Source organism: Miscanthus floridulus, chromosome 2 (assembly GCF_019320115.1).
Source record: "Miscanthus floridulus cultivar M001 chromosome 2, ASM1932011v1, whole genome shotgun sequence".
NCBI lineage: Eukaryota > Viridiplantae > Streptophyta > Magnoliopsida > Poales > Poaceae > Miscanthus > Miscanthus floridulus.
The window spans coordinates 169,292,133-169,308,239 of record NC_089581.1 but is presented as its reverse complement, the minus strand read 5'-3'; the positions used below and the strand labels follow the sequence as shown (position 1 = coordinate 169,308,239).

Sequence of the window (16,107 nt, the reverse complement as noted above, 5' to 3'; positions counted from 1 at the left end):
CCTCTGTGACCAAGGACAGGAAACAATAGACCACATCATTGCAGTATGCCCGTTCACCCGTGAGGTATGGTACTATGTCCTGCAAGCGCTTGGGCAGCAAGTTCCACCAGTCTCCCAAACGACGCTCTCCTGGTGGCGCCGATTGCGGTCAGTGTGCACCGGCGATCGGCGAAACGGTATGGACTCCCTCTTCGCCCTCGTCTCCTGGCAACTATGGAAGGAACGGAACGCAAGATGTTTCCGGGAATCGACATCGTCCATCGGCGACCTACTGCACATCATCAAGAACGAAGCCGACCGATGGATTCAGGCCGGAGCAAGCGGGCTACGTGCGCTAGCGCAGGGCTAGGTCCTTGTCAGGATAGACATGGATTACGGTGGTTGTTTTTTTCCATAATGTAGCGTCCGCAGGAAACTAACTAACGGCCGGGAATGCAACTCTTGTACTATAAACTTTTTCTTCTAATACAATGATATGCACACTCGTGCGTATTCGAGAAAAAAAAAGTTTTTGGAATAAGAAAAAATTGGAAGGAAAAAACAAAAAGGTTTTGAGTTCCTAATAAGTTGCATTGGGTGGGTACTTCTGCAATTCTGCCCTCTGTCACGCACAATTGCACAAACAACGCACTGCATCACCCAACTCTTCTCACTTCTTCTCCACCGAGCTGAGCATCGCGGGACGGCTTGGTTCAGGTTCACCGCCTCTCCCCCAAATGCTGCACCTTTTTATGTGCATTTCTATGTCCAATCCATGTGTTTTTGTGCAAAGCGCAATCCGTGGGTTTGGGTTGTTCTGATCGATGTGGTTGGTTGAACCCCATTTTCCATGTGAAAATCGCGACCTTGTGTGCCACAATGCCACTGCAGGGAGCTTTGTCTGTTTCAGCCTTTCAGGGATCAAATTGTACTCATCTGTTTAGGTTGACGCTGAGGAAATCCACTATCAAGGGCGGTCGACAGTTCCCCGTACACGAATTGGTCGCTCGCTGCTTCTGCTTGGGTACCTTCTATTCTACCTTGTGGATTGCAGTACAACTAGACCTTCGCTGCAGCGAAGACGAAGCCACGGCTCCCTCTCTCCGTGGCTTCCGGGCGTCCGAGATTACGTGCGGGGGAGGCTGCCAAGCTCCAGCGAAGGCCGGGACTCGGAGCAGCCGGCGGCGGTCCGACGGGTCGCTCGCCGTCGTCTTCCCTGGCGCTATGGCATGCGACGTGGACTCGACAGGATCCCCGCGCAGCCAGGCGAGGAGCCTAGCGGCTAGCGGCACCCCGTTGCAAGGATGCGATCAAGATGGTTGGGATCGGTTACATTTTCTAACCAAACAAAGATCTCTACCACTCATCCCACTTTCTGATACCAGTGCGATTGATTTACATCTGCATTTACTAGGTCCTTTCCATTTCCCATTTGGTTCCTGGGGTTCATGTGCTGATCAGTCTGCTGGTCAGTGCGTAAATCCACCCTTCCATGACTCAAGCTTCCTTCGTAAATTAGAATAGCCGTGTGGAAACTGAAATGCATAAATCATTGGTCCCTAATGTTTTTTTTACCCATTTCATGATTTGCTGGTCGCATAAATGTTTGTTTTCCTTGATATTGTTAACGATTATGACATCATTGATGATAGCATATTCCTGATTTGTAATTTCCCTTTCACCATGAATTTAAGAGGTGATTATTTGTGTCCGACAAATATACAAGGTGGTTGTTTAATAGTAAACATACTTGCAGTATGTGCCTCTTATAAAGAATTTAGTGTTTATTTTTCTGAAGGATGGGTTCTGCTGGCCACAAAAGGCACACTAGCTCACCAGGGACCCAGTCCCAGTCAAACATCTTCCTTCATAATAAACGTCTTCGTCTTCAGTTTCTTCAGCAAGTCAATGAGTTGAAGGCTGGGAGTGTCACCAAAGATTTCAAGGCAATCATTGCCAAACGCCGTGAACTTTTTGGCATCATAGAAAGGCTACGACAAGTACCTATCGAACAGCTTTATTCCAGTCCACTTCCCAAATCATCCGATGCAAGACTAGATAACTTTGGAAAAATTGGGAGCAGTTATAGTCCAGATAATGTTATCGACTTGGATGCAGACGAAGACAATGTTGAATATCACACCCAAGTTAATGCAGGCAACACTGAGGCTGGTTCAACAGCTTCAGCGGTTGATTCAGGCGACAAGGACAGGGTTAAATCCTTTGGTGATGAGAATTCATCTTCTAATCAAAATGATAATTACATCCAACAGAACCCGCTGCTTGAGCACCCTGTCGGACATCAGGAAATCATCAGGCCGGACAATTGCAATAGCAGTACTGAACCACAGGCTTTAGTTAAGCAAGTGAACGACGGCATGGATAATGACGATGTTTCTGCTGAGGTGCGTTCAGCTTGTGTGAATACACATTGTTTTTACAGGAAAATTGAAGTTGTAGATAATTTGTAGTAGATGAGGATACTGAGGATTCATGGTTTCCTTGATCAGCCAAACAGATTTACATGTTCTAGTATTTAGTAAATTAAATTGTGTTGAATGCATCCATTGCTAACTTGTTGCCATTCTGTTTCAAGGCCAAAAAGATTGTTCTATTTGACAGCCACAGTACTTCTGAGCAGCAGCCATTGATGAAGCTAGCACGTGGAAACATATACACTAATACTGAGGTGTGCTTTTTCTTCATATAAATATGAGGGTTTTTTCTCGGGAAAAAAGAAAAGAGGATTTCTTGGCTTCTAGCAATGATCTGTTAATCACTATGGTTTATAATAAATTAGAGAACTACAACTCATTTTGTGCCTAAAAACTGGATCATTATCATTCCTAAGTAGTGTAACAACTACAAGTCGCTACTCATTGACCAAGTAATGCATGTACTGCTAAGCCTATGGTGTGTGTCTCAAAGCAACTGCATGTTGCCTCTTCTATAAAGTTGTTATATTCTTTATCAGATAGATCTATATAAAATATGTTCCTGATTTTGCTATATGGGGACACAAAATTCGTGTGTACTTTCTGCATCTTCTTCTTCATGGAGTATAATATATGACTAATCAGGCTAAAAAATCATGACCTGCATGATATAGTATTGATTCTTTATAAACTGAAGTTTAAAGGATGATAAATGCAGCCATTTCCACCCAATAATGTTCACCCTTTTCATTTGAACAGAATGGTCAGAGAAAGGAAAGATTGGAAGAACCATAGCGAAACATGTTGGTTCTTATGAAGTATCTTGTGAAATTCTACAAAATGAACCACAGAGCAACGAGGGTAATCACTGTGATAATGGTAGCCCGGTTGATGAGCTGGATGATCTGTGGATGGGCATGTCAGTTGCACTTGCATGTTCAGAGGTACTCAAATCTAAAATCAATCTTTTTTTTTGTAACTATATCAAGTTAGGCCGTTCAAAAAACATCAAGTTAGGACTCTAGGTTTATGATAGGCAACCTCAGTACGTAGCTCTCAGTTTTCTTTGTGAATTATTTAGTTGCAATTTCATGTCCACTTGTTGGTTCCCATGTCCTCAGTGAGGCATTTGTTTTCACTAGATGAGTCCCTTTAGTCCAATCTTACTTAGCACCTCGATGATTTGATTAGTTGTCCAATCTTACTCAGCACCTCGATGATCTGATTAGTTGTATTGCAAATTTTGTGGTTATCACCCTTTTTTATCCTTTGACTCTCTTTTTGACGTTTTACTATCACAGTAGTACTGGATTATTTTTATCAGTACCTTTACATTTTGCTTACTTTGTGATTTGCTATTAATTGTTTTTTTTTCTTCTGTGACTTGAGTCTAACTCCATTTATTTGAGCAGACCAATCAAGTTAGTCTGAGTATAGTTCCATTTGAGAGTAACTCTGAGGAAACAGAGGATGCATGTAGCCATGACTTCCTGTTGAAAGATGATTTGGGCATGGTGTGCCGTATTTGTGGTCTGATCCAGCAGCGCATCGAGAAAATTTTTGAGCATTCATGGAAAAAGGTATAGAATTTATGGTCCAAAATAGTTTAATCAATTCCCTCTTTGTCAGAATGCTTCAATTACTGAGTCTCAAGATCATTTTCTTATACTATTTCACAAGATCATTTTCTTATACTATTTCAATCTTGGCTTCCTGGCAATCGCATCATTACTGATTGATATTTTATACAATAATTAGTGATTTTGTTTAGCGTTTATCTTGATAATTTCCTATTTCATAAATCATCACTTTTTACTCTGTTTCTTTAAGTCATTTGAAATTTTATGGAGAAATTGATCTGTACATAATTACATACACTAAAATGATGTCATGGCGTCACATAGAAAAAATGGAGCTAGTTTTATTTCTAATGAACAATTCCCTCCCAACAGTTTCTCAAAATATGGTTCATGAAAATTATATGTCCTTTCATCTACTCTACCAATTACTACTTACCAATTACTGTGCAGTTTTGCCAGTGTTTGTTCATATGTTTGACAACTTGGCATAACTTGGAAGTTGTCTTATTGATCAAACACGCATTTTCATGCTGTTCCAAAAACTCTGTTATAAATGTGTTTCTGAATGAAAGCAAAACATAGACAGAACTTAAAAGTCCGTTTCCCACATCAAGTCCTATTCAATTTCTCATTTGCAAAACTTTTTTCAAGTTTTATGTTGAATGCAGTTATTTCTGTTTCTTGAATCCCTAGTTTTCCACGCTCTTTTTTGTGAGTTAGCACATCCCATTTCTCTTTTTTTTTTTTTTTTTGCTTGCATACACCAGCGCAATCAAGCGTACAGAACGTACCCCAAAAAACAAAGAAACTCTAGTGATCCAGATGCAACTATGAATGCTCTAGGAACTATTTTAAGTGTTGCACCTGATACTCTGTCAATGCACCATCAACATTCAGAACAGATGAAACCTCACCAAGTGGAGGGTTTCAATTTCTTGATTAAGAATCTGGCAGATGAGGACAACCCAGGAGGGTGTATTCTAGCACATGCGCCTGGTTCTGGAAAGACATTTCTGCTGATTAGTTTTGTCCACAGCTTTCTGGCCAGGTACCCTGCTGGGAGACCATTGATTATGCTTCCAAAGGGTATGTTGGGAACATGGAAAAGTGAATTTCTCTGTTGGCAAGTTGAGAACATTCCTTTGTATGATTTTTACTCCTCCAAAGCTAGTAGCCGACCTGAGCAGCTGAAAGTTTTGAAATTGTGGGAAGAAAGCAAAAGCATATTGCTGCTTGGCTATCAACAATTTGCACACATAATTTCTGACAACTCTTCTGATAGAGAAACCATAATGTGCAAAGAGAAGCTGCTGAGGGTCCCAAGCCTTGTAATTCTAGATGAAGGCCACACCTCGAGAAATGACCAAACAGACCTGCTCAATGCACTTGAAACTATTCGAACTCCTCGAAAAGTGGTGCTCTCAGGGACCCTGTTTCAGAACCACGTAAGTGAGGTTTTCAATATTTTGAATCTTGTCCGACCCAGATTCTTGAAGATGCAGAGATCACGTGCAATCATGAAGGGTATACTGACTAAGGTGGACATGTCAGGGATGGCTATGCGGCCGAAAACCATATCAGAAAAGGTTTTCTATGAATTGATTGAGGAGAATCTTCAGAAGGATTCCAAAACAATGAGGATGATGATTATCCAGAATCTACGCAAGCTAACTGAAAATATTCTCCACTACTACCAAGGTGAGATCTTGAAGGAGCTACCTGGACTTGTGGATTTCACAGTTTTGCTAAATATGAGTAGCAAACAGGAAGATATCATCAAGGGTTTGGCAGGACTGAAAAGATTTGAAGCACATGCAAAATGCAATGCTGTTTCACTTCATCCATGCTTAAAGGATGTCAAGATTGTTGACAAGAAAAATAGAAACATCAGCAAAAGGATGATGGATTCAATTGTATGTGGAATTGATATCAGTGATGGGATGAAGGCAAAGTTCATACACAATCTGTTGTCACTTTCAGAAGCTGTAGGAGAGAAGGTACTTGTGTTCAGCCAGTATGTTCGCTCTCTTCATTTCTTGGAAACCTTGTTCACCAAAATGAAAGGATGGAAGCCAGGAGTTAACACTTTCCTGATGGATGGCAGTTCAACACAAGAGCAGCGAGAGCAAGCAATTGAGAGGTTTAACAACTCACCTGATGCTAAAGTCTTCTTTGGTTCCATCAAGGCTTGTGGGGAGGGGATCTCCCTCGTTGGTGCATCCCGCATTGTCATTTTGGATGTTCATGAGAATCCTGCTGTGATGCGCCAGGCAATCGGGCGGGCATTCAGACCGGGGCAGTCTAGAGTCGTGTACTGTTACCGCCTCGTTGCTTCTGGCTCGTCAGAGGAGGAGGATCGCCACACCGCCTTCAAGAAAGAGCGAGTGTCGAAGCTGTGGTTCGACTGGGATGAGCTCTGCAGCAACGAGGGATTTTGAGCTGGCCAAGGTTGATATTTCAGACTGCAAGGACATGTTTCTCGAAAGGAAAAAGTCTACTTAACCCCCCACCTTTCATACTTGGTCTACTTCACCTCCCAACTATGAAACCGTCTGTTTTACCCCTGAACTTTCAAAAACCGTCTATTTTACCCCTGGGCGGTTTTTCAGCGGCGGTTCTGCTACAGGCGGGTTGCTACAGGATTTGCTACGGTATCCGTGGTTTTGAATTTTTTTTTATTTATTTTCGGTGAAATTTTAAAAAATCATAAAATGAAAAAATTAATTTTATTGGACTCCACATGAATAGATCTACATAGTGAATATATAATACGATATGCTTTAGTACAAAATTTTTTACTGTAGCCTTAGATTAATTGGAAAATCTAATTTTTGTCTGTTATTAATTGGAATAATTCATAGCTGCAGCTTATATGGTCCAATTGTGGTGAAATTTTTATGGTACGCTAATTATTGTATGCTTGAAATATAGTAAAAATTTCGTACTCATTGGACTATGTATAACTTAGTTATAGATAAATTCTAATTAATTACAGACAAAATTGGATTTTCAAATTAATCTAAAGCTAAAAAAAATTTGTACTAAAGCATACCGTATTATATATTCATTGTGTAGATCTACTCATGTGGATTCCAATAAAATTAGATTTTTTTATTTTATGATTTTTCTATGATTTATTATAATTTTTCAAAAATTCACCGAAAATAAATAAAAAAAGAAATTCAAAATCACTGTAGCAAACCCGGCCGCTGAAAACCACCCAAGGGTAAAACAGACGTTTTTGAAAGTTTAGGGGGTAAAATAGACGGTTTCATAGTTGGGAGGTGAAGTAGACCAAGTATGAAAGATGAGGGGTTAAGTAGACTTTTTTCTTTCTTAAAAGCCCTGCACTACAAGCAGACATCAAATCCCTATTTAAGAGGTACGTCTTGGTAATTAATATGGATCTAATTTCACCTTGTGCTAGTAGAAGGTTGGACGTATTAATGAACACACCATTTTCCGCATTATGCAGGTGAATGTGGGCGTTGGATGCTGACAAAGTGACAAGTGACTTTACATTACAGTTGACTAGTCTAAAAGCTGGACAGCAGTACCGCAGTGGACAAGTTATTAGTTAGGAAAGTAATAAAGTGAAGCATTACAGAAGTGTTTGGCAAATCTGGTGCAGTGTGTTTTTGTATAAAGTTGTGCAAATATATTAGGCATTAACACTTGCGAATGTAAGAAGTAACTGCTTTTGGTTTACATCTTGTGTTTGCGAAACGTGACGAACTGATGCTAAATTTACCAGACATACTGGTTCTGTTGTCTGTATGACAAACGGTTTACGGTTGGATACATGAGATAAGAAGATATACATTGCCGTGCTGCCAGTTTGTTGTGACTGAACCAGCATTCAGGTAGCCATGGAAAATTATAATGTGTTGGGCTTTTCTCTTCTGATGATAATGAAATCATATATCTGCTCTATCAATTCATCTGGGAAGAAAATGTGCTCTGTGCAGTACTTTGAGAAACCTCCCGCATGCAATATTTACATGCCTGAATCAGATGAATTCCATACTTCATAAATCAGACGCAGTGCGTCAGTCTGGTCGCTGCTATACACGAGCCACCGCTCGAACCGGGCGTAGGCCGAGGCGGACCCTGAAGGTTATCGTGGGCAATATGGTCACTGTTGACGGCCCGGCCCAGGGATGTTTCGCCTTGTACACTCTCCTGGGCTTATTCGTGGGCCGCCTGGTCACGATCGGTGCCAGTGGCACAGGCTGACGCGGAGATCGACTCGCCGGTCGTCGTCGTCGTCGCCGCCGCCATTGTACCTCGGAAGTCGGAACGCAGCTCCATCACAAAAGAGCCCTACCTCCCGCTGCAGCATCAATGTTGTATGAATTCCTCCTACTTTTTTTTTTGTTATAACCCCGTCCACGTATCTTCGTAAGCTTTTCAGAGGTATGTATCTATCCGGTGGGATTGTCTCAATTCGGATTTCAGAGCGATTGTTTTCTTTGAATCAGGATAGACTATACAGCTCGCTATAAACTGAAGAATCGGCCTGCACAGCCCTCCATCCGCTGCAGCAGCAAGGTGACTCTTTTATGATCTTATTATATTATCGATTGATCTTTTTTCAGACGTTGTACGTGTATCAATTCAATGCTATATAGATTAAATGAAAGGATATAAAGGTGCAGAATTCTGAACGTTTGCGTACTTGCAATGCAACGTCATTTCTGGATATACAAAACTTGCTGGCCTGCAATATCTGTCTCAAATCAGATGTCACAAGAGGTTCAAATCATGGGCTTATATATAGAGTAGTATGTTTCTGCATTGTTGTTAGAGCTGAACTGAACAACTGGTACAATACAAAACATGAAACATTTGTGTCTACAATCTCCGAAGGGAGCCAACTCACTTGATCAGGTCCAATTGGACCAATAAGCAACAACAACACATCATATCTGGACTTGAATCATCAGTAGACGAATCTTCAAGCTACCAAAAATAGTACCAATAGTCTAATCTTCTTTACAGCAATAACCTACACTTTATACCACACCTCATATTATCATATACAGTTTTGTATACCCCTGTATATATGTATGTATGCTTGAACTTACTCGTTAATTTGAAATTTGAAAGTGAAACGATGTACCATGCATGATGAAGTGTGATCATCGTATACCCGCGGCGGCGCCGGCCGGCCATCCCAGGCTTCTGACGCCGTCCGCGTTATTCACCACTCGCCGGCGCACCCCGGTTGTCCAGCCGCCTCACGCGACAAAATCGTGCAGCAGCTGCGACGAGCCGAACCGCTGCCTGTCCTCGGCGGAGCCGTTGATGAACTCGAAGTCGCCGGCGTTGCCGTACAGGAGGCCCTGCTGCTCGGCGGGCACGGCGCCGGCGTCGTTGCAGTGCTGCAGGCCCAGTGTCAGCGACACGCTGCCGCCGTCGTAGCCGCCGAGGCCGGCCATGTCGCCGTACGCCTGCACGAACCTCGCGTCGCCGACGCCGTGGTGGTGCGCGAAGTCCTCCTGCAGGCCGCCGCCGCCGTTGCCGACAGCAGCGCCGAGGTTGAGGCTGGTAGCGTACGGGCCGATGGCGCCGTCGAGGCTGGACAGGCCGACGCCGACGCCGACGCCGGCGGCGTCCATGCCACCGATTGCCTCCGACTTGAACGCGCTGAGGTGGTGGCCTGCTGCTGCGGCGCCGTGCTTTGCGTTTGCGGCGCTCGACGGGCTCTGGAACTCCTCGTGGTCCTCTGAGGATATCGCCTCGTCCGCTTTGCCCTTGTTGCCCGCCGCGTTCTCCGACGATGAGTGCGAGTCCATCTCCGCCCCGAATTCCTCCTTGTACATCTCCTCGATCATCGGCTTCCACAGACGAACGCGCGCGTTGATGAACCAGTTGGACACCTACATCACATACGTAAAGCCACGCAGCAGCAGCTCGTATTATTAGTAAGGAGCAAGGGCCATGTAGAAGGAGATCGATCCAGTTCGTGTCTCTCTAGCTCACCTGACCCCTAGACAAGCCTGTCTGCCTAGCGAGCATCAGCTTCTCTGAATCTTTCGGGTACCTGTGTGTGTTATCGATCGATTCGATCATGGAGCATTGGTGAGTACGTGAGTGATATGGATACACGATCGATGGAGAAGAAGGTTTAGGTTGTACGGCCTTACGGGTGGAAAAAATGCTCGAAGAGCCAGGCGCGGAGCACGGAGACGGCGGACTCCGGGAGACCACGCTGGGGGCGCCAGGCGTGCTGCGGCTGCTGCATCATGCCGAACTGCTGCATGGCGCGCTGCTGCCGCAGCTGCTGGTCGATGTAGCGCAGCCGGGACAGCCCACCGCCCTGTGCCGAGGTGTCCTTCTCGCCCAGGCTCCGCCGCAGCGACTGCACCTGCGCGCCGACGGCGTCGCGCAGCGACCGGAAGTGACGGGAGATGGTCTGCAGCGCCAGCGCCGTGTAAGGCCTCGCCGCGCCGGCGCCGGCCACCGCGTCGAAGGACGACATCACGATCTGCATCTGGTGGTGGTAGTGCCTGTACTTGCGGTCCACCTGTCATGGTCACCCAATGCATATTACCCTCCGTCTACGTCAAGTCTCTGTTCTTGTCCCAACGAACAAACTACGAACGAACTCAGACTCACTTGCAGTCGCAGCAAAACAACAACAGCATGCACTGCACCACGTAACCATGAGAATGAACTCACTCAGCTGCAGTGACAGGAAAAAAAAATTACCTGATCCAGCAGCGCCGTCAGTGCCGACACTTTGTTCTGAAGGTCCGCGGAGGAGTTCCCCTCGTGCTCGTCGGCCTTGTCGTCGCTCGTCTCGGCGTCCTTGCCCTCGCCGCCGGAATCCTTGCCCTGCTGGTTCTTGTCTCCCTTGCGTTTGATCGCGTCCCGGACATTGACCACCTCGTCCAGCAGCTCCCTCGCGGCCTTGAGGTACCTGGAGTTCTGAATGTAGATGCCCTGCGCGTTCCTGTTCGCCGTCGTCGACGCCTGGTTCGGGCTCAGCAAGGAGGAGGCGGCGGCCATGCCTGCCTGCGCCTGCCGGTACTGGTAAAGAGACACCGGCACTCCCTGCGTGCCAAGGCTAAGCGACAGCCCCTGGTGCTGCACCGCCGACGACGCGTTCGCCATGAGCAGCTGCGTCTGCAGGCCCATCTCGGCGCCGCTCGCCGGCCCGTCCCTCGCGTTCAAGTTCACGAACGCGCCCGGCTCGTCCCTGCCGTCGTCACAGCCATGGCCATGCGCAACGTGGCCTTCCGACACGATGGTGGCGGGGAAAGGCACGAGGCCGCCGGCTGGTGAATCCGAGTACGTGTAGTGGTGGAACGACATGTCGCCGCCGCCTCCGGCGAGGTCCCTCTGATTCGTGGAAGTGGAGAAGAATGTGGACATCGTCTTCAGAAGCACAAGATGAGGCCGGCTGACAGATCGTTACAAGGATGACGGGAGATAGTGACTGTTTTTGTCATCAGAATCAGATTGGTGTTAACAAAGCTTCAAAGGTACTGTATGCGGCTCCAAGGTAACAGCTGGCTGCAAAAGAAAAAAAATTGCAGATTCCAAACTATTAGGGTCTGTTTGGAACGCAGGAATTTCACAGAAATCACACAGGAATTTCACAGGAATCAGTTTAATTTTACAGGAAAAACGCAGGAATGGGAAAAAAATCCGGCATTCCAAACAGGCCCTTAGAAATTCGGCTTTGCTGCATGTAATTGGAGACAAGAGAAAAAGAAAGGGATAGTTTCTTTAAACATTTATGATTGAATCAGAAGCAAAACATCTCATGCATCAGCATACCGAATTCGTCAGAAAACATAGTGAGTCAAATACTAGTAGGCAATAATAACAGCAAATTCAGACAGGAGACTGCAAAAGAACTGAAGAATATGTCTTGTATTGGGCGAGCCAGCGAGCGAAGCCTGAAGAAAATCAGCACAAAACAACAAAAGAGTGGATCCAACAAAAATTTAAGGTATCTACCTGGGACGATAAACTTCAGATGACTGCACTTCCTCGAAGACGGTCACCAAAGTTTTTAAGATATCTACCTGGGACATAGAAAGCAATCGAAGCCTTTAAGTTGTTATGTTGAAGGCATCACCTAATTAGAGTAAAACCAGTAGTCCAAATCAGTGGGCTATGAAAGGAAAGGAATCCTAAAATTAGGCACACAGCCAGAAATTTCAGTCAAGAAGAACTAACTCCAGAGAAAAATTCAGTCCGATTTCAAAGAACCTTGACTAGTGCTTCAGAGACCAAGTCAAACAAGAGCCAACCTATTCAGCTGGTGCACCCACCACCAAACACATGGAGCTAACTAGAAACTGAAAGCTCAACAAGCAGGAAGTAGAAACCAAGAATTCATGTATGATGTATGTTGTTCAGATTAAGACGCAAAGAATAATCTAAGCTTCACAAAGATAAGGCTATACCTCTGCAAGAAACTGAAGTTGAGACTTAGAAAGAGGAAGAGTTCTTGGCTATAACAGAAACCACCTAACAAGAGGACAGACAGAGCTGATCCCAAGGATTCTAAGAATGAATCAGCAAGATGAGAGAAGATTGGAATAAGAAGAACAGAGCCGTGTCTATTCTTTTTGTTATTTTTCCCTTTTGGTTCCCTCTCTAGACTTGAGTTGTTCTAACTCCTGACTCCTACCTTGAGCAATAATATACTCCTGCCACCAATAAGGGCTGCCTAACGCTATCTTCCTATAAATTAAATCTTAAAGAAACCCCACCACCATTTTAGTTTGTTTCCTCTCACTTATTCCTCTCTCTCTCTTTTCTCTATCATTTTCTCACATAGGTTTTCACTGACTGCTGCACGCTCCTGGAAATTGAGGGCTGAGATTGAGCATCATCCAAGTGAAAGAATCTCAGCCGTCCAATTTCCTATTCCAGCCCTGGAATAGGAAATTGGACGGCTGAGATTCTTTCACTTGGATGATGCTCAATCTCAGCCCTCAATTTTGAGACTGTTCGCATGCCCAAAGATTCTATCATCCATAGTTCGCGTCCTTGGATCAGCTCGGGTGCTTATCTCCTTCTTGGATTAGTGTCGGAGCTTCTCACAAATTTGTTGTTAATATACATATAAAAAAAGAACAATATCGCAAGGAATTTTAATATCATGTAAATGTTTTTGTTTTGCTGTCTTGATGAGCAATCAGATAGCGTTAAGTTGATCAGCTTCTCCTACAACTAAAAAGAATAAAATGTGGACATTTTTTGGTGCGACGTTTATTTTGGTTCGTCCGTCTGCCCACGCCTGCAATCCCACGAAATCTCCCGCATGCTGCTTGATTGAATATCGTCTGCCATATGATAGAGGAATCATGACAAAATAAGGAAGTAGAAAATTATTGTGCTATCCATATACACATTGCATGTTTGCATACACCAGCATACATGGCAACGAGCAAAAGGAAAGAGAATTAACAGAGAAGGAAAGATAATTAAGACAAAAGAAACATCTTTGCATTTCGGATAACCTTGTCAAATTTGCCTACATTTAATTATTTTCCCTCTTTGCATTTGCAAAAGGGACAACTTTTTTCTCCTTTCATTTGGTTTCACGCTCACAAGTTCCATCGCCCTCGTTTGTTGTTTCTTGCTGAAATTGCCCTTGGGTCTGTTCATTTTGAATCCTTTCCCCATATCTCCATTCCTCAATCCATGATCCATCGTGATAGTAGACACCAGATACTATTTCTTGCGTAAACCATAGTTGATGTCATCTGTCTTCCATGGCTCAGCCTCTCAATCCCAAGAGAAGGTCCCTACCTCTCCCTGACTGGAGATCCGACCTGCCAGAGGATCTCCTCGAGTCCATCGGGCAGCGTCTCGCATCAGGCCACGACACGGCGTCCTTCCGATCCGCTTGCTCCCCATGGCGCGCCGCCGTCCCGTTCGTGACCTTCGGGCCGCTCCTGCTGCTCCCATTCGACCCCGACTCGAACCGCGTTGGCTTCTACTGCGTCCCGGAGAAGAAGGTCTTGTCCAAGACGCTGCCCGACGTGCGCGACAAGGTGGCATGCAGCTCCTGGCGCTCATGGATGAGGTGGTGTCCGTGTCGCTGCTGAATCCATTCGTCGGTGCCTGTGCCCCCCGCGTTGAGCTCCCGCCAACAGGCGAACACGTCGCGACAACGTCCTCATCGGAACACGTGTCTAGGGTCCACAGCCGGTGGGTCCTCCATCCCACCAACGACTACGGGGACACGGATGCCGCAGGCAGAGCCATTAAGCTAGAAGATATGAGGGACGTGTTCTTCCGTGAGATCGTGCTCTCGGCACCGCCTAACGTCGCCGGCCGCGAGTGCGTGCCCGTGGCCATGCTGGGGTGCTCCACGGAGGTCGCGTTCTGCCGGGTTGGAGTCGACAGCGCATAGACGCTGCTCGACACCAAACTAGAGTTCTCCGTGGGGTCCATCATCCACTGCTAAGACAAATTCTTGGTGATCGACTGCACTGGAGAAATCTCCGTCTGCAGCAGCAACGCCGCCGACGCTACTCTAACTGCGACGCTGCTGCCATCGCTGTCGCCACCTGCGGGGCTCTGCCACCGCAGCTACCTGGAATCAAACGGTGAGCTGCACATTGTGGGTGTCATGGTGAACACGTTCCACGAGACACAGATCTTCACCTACAACAGCGCGATCTACAAGTGCAACCTCCACAACCGTATGCCGGAGTGGTCCAAGGTGAGGGACATCGGTGATCGGACAATGTTCGTGTCTAAACATTTCAATGAAAGCTTCAGTAGAACAAGTGTATCCAAATACAAGGAGAACAAAATCTACATGTCTGAGCCATTGTATGGGGATCCATACGACTTGGTCTATCGATTGGAGATCGTTGATATTGCTACCGGTGCATCCGAAGTGAAGCCCGTCCAGGAAAAGATGCAGGGTTACGAGGCTCTAGATTGGATTCGACCCAATCTTTGGAAGGATTATTGCAAGACATCAATTATCTCATGGCTTCGGATAATATCGCAAAGCTACTAAAAACAGTAACCGTACTCTCACCTCAAACATTGTCCATGTGAGGGATATACCCCCGGGTACCACAAGATGGTACATGGGCCGCACCATCCGAGATGGCCCGGTCCGTAAGATCGAGGCGTGCACGGCAAGATTACAAGTTGTACTAGATATTGTAATAGTACCAAATAGGATACTTTATTTGTAACCCTCCTCCTCCAGACTATATAAGGAGAGGCAAGGGTCCCCCTTAGGGAGGACAATCCATCTAAACCTCAATCAATACAGAATAATGAGACACATGACGTAGGTATTACGCCAACACGGCGGCCGAACCTGTATAAATCTTGTGTCTTGTGCCTCTGTAGCCATCTGGTTCCTGATTACACGCACCGTCTACCGACAATCTACCATCATGGGCATACCCCTAGATGGACTACCGACCATATTTCGTCGACAGTCCAGATAAATGGATTACAATGAAAGAAATAGATATCGAAGATTTCTTCCTGCCAATATAAAACATTATCTTAGCCGCATCACGGAAAGGTCTATAAAGTAGAGTTTGTGAGCCTGCGACGCCGCGCACTCCGTGACTATGTTAAATTCATAAACTTTGCTTTTTGGATTAAATGTCACTTTAACGTTGGTATTTAATTTTTACAGCATTGTTATCTTATCGTGCGATTCGTATGTTTTTAGTATAAATTGTTAGTTATCTCATAACAACGTACGGGCACGCTACCAGTAGTTTTCTAAGAACGGAAGCAATTTTAGTATTCAGTGCGTCCCAAAAAAGATGCAATTCTACCATAGTTCTATTGAATTTGACTAAATTTATCAAAAAAAAGTAACAATATTTATGATACCAAAATAGTATCATCAGATTTATCATGGAATATATTTTTATAGTATATTTATTTGTTGTCTAAATACTGATACTCTTTTCTATAAATTTAATCAACTTTGAGATAGTTTGATTAACTATAGAACTAGGATTGTTTCATTTTTTTTATTTGACAACAGAGGTAGTATTATGCAAAGTTTTTTTTCCCCTTTTGTCATAGACGAATCCATGTCCAAAGCTTATTCTTCGATACAACTCAAACCGAAAAAAATCAGTAGTACCATATAC

At 44.9% G+C, this 16,107-nt stretch overlaps 2 protein-coding genes and 1 pseudogene across 2 annotated transcripts; 2 read left to right on the top strand and 1 right to left on the bottom strand.

Annotated features, from left to right (window-relative positions):
• Nucleotides 1-639: 639 nt before the first annotated feature.
• LOC136540604 (protein CHROMATIN REMODELING 35-like) lies at nt 640-6,677 on the top strand (annotated as a pseudogene).
• A 2,071-nt stretch (nt 6,678-8,748) lies between these two features.
• On the bottom strand, nt 8,749-12,691 carry LOC136535661 (BEL1-like homeodomain protein 7). The gene is made up of 6 exons (XM_066528010.1): nt 12,418-12,691; nt 11,966-12,033; nt 10,709-11,515; nt 10,144-10,523; nt 9,980-10,040; nt 8,749-9,876 (listed from the first exon to the last, which is right to left on the bottom strand). Exons 3-6 carry the CDS (start codon nt 11,372-11,374, stop codon nt 9,235-9,237), a joined length of 1,749 nt encoding a protein of 582 aa, XP_066384107.1. The 5' UTR covers nt 11,375-11,515; nt 11,966-12,033; nt 12,418-12,691; the 3' UTR covers nt 8,749-9,234.
• A 1,043-nt stretch (nt 12,692-13,734) lies between these two features.
• On the top strand, nt 13,735-14,378 carry LOC136537419 (uncharacterized). The gene is made up of 2 exons (XM_066529399.1): nt 13,735-14,048; nt 14,162-14,378. Exons 1-2 carry the CDS (start codon nt 13,735-13,737, stop codon nt 14,376-14,378), a joined length of 531 nt encoding a protein of 176 aa, XP_066385496.1.
• The last annotated feature ends 1,729 nt before the right edge of the window (nt 14,379-16,107 follow it).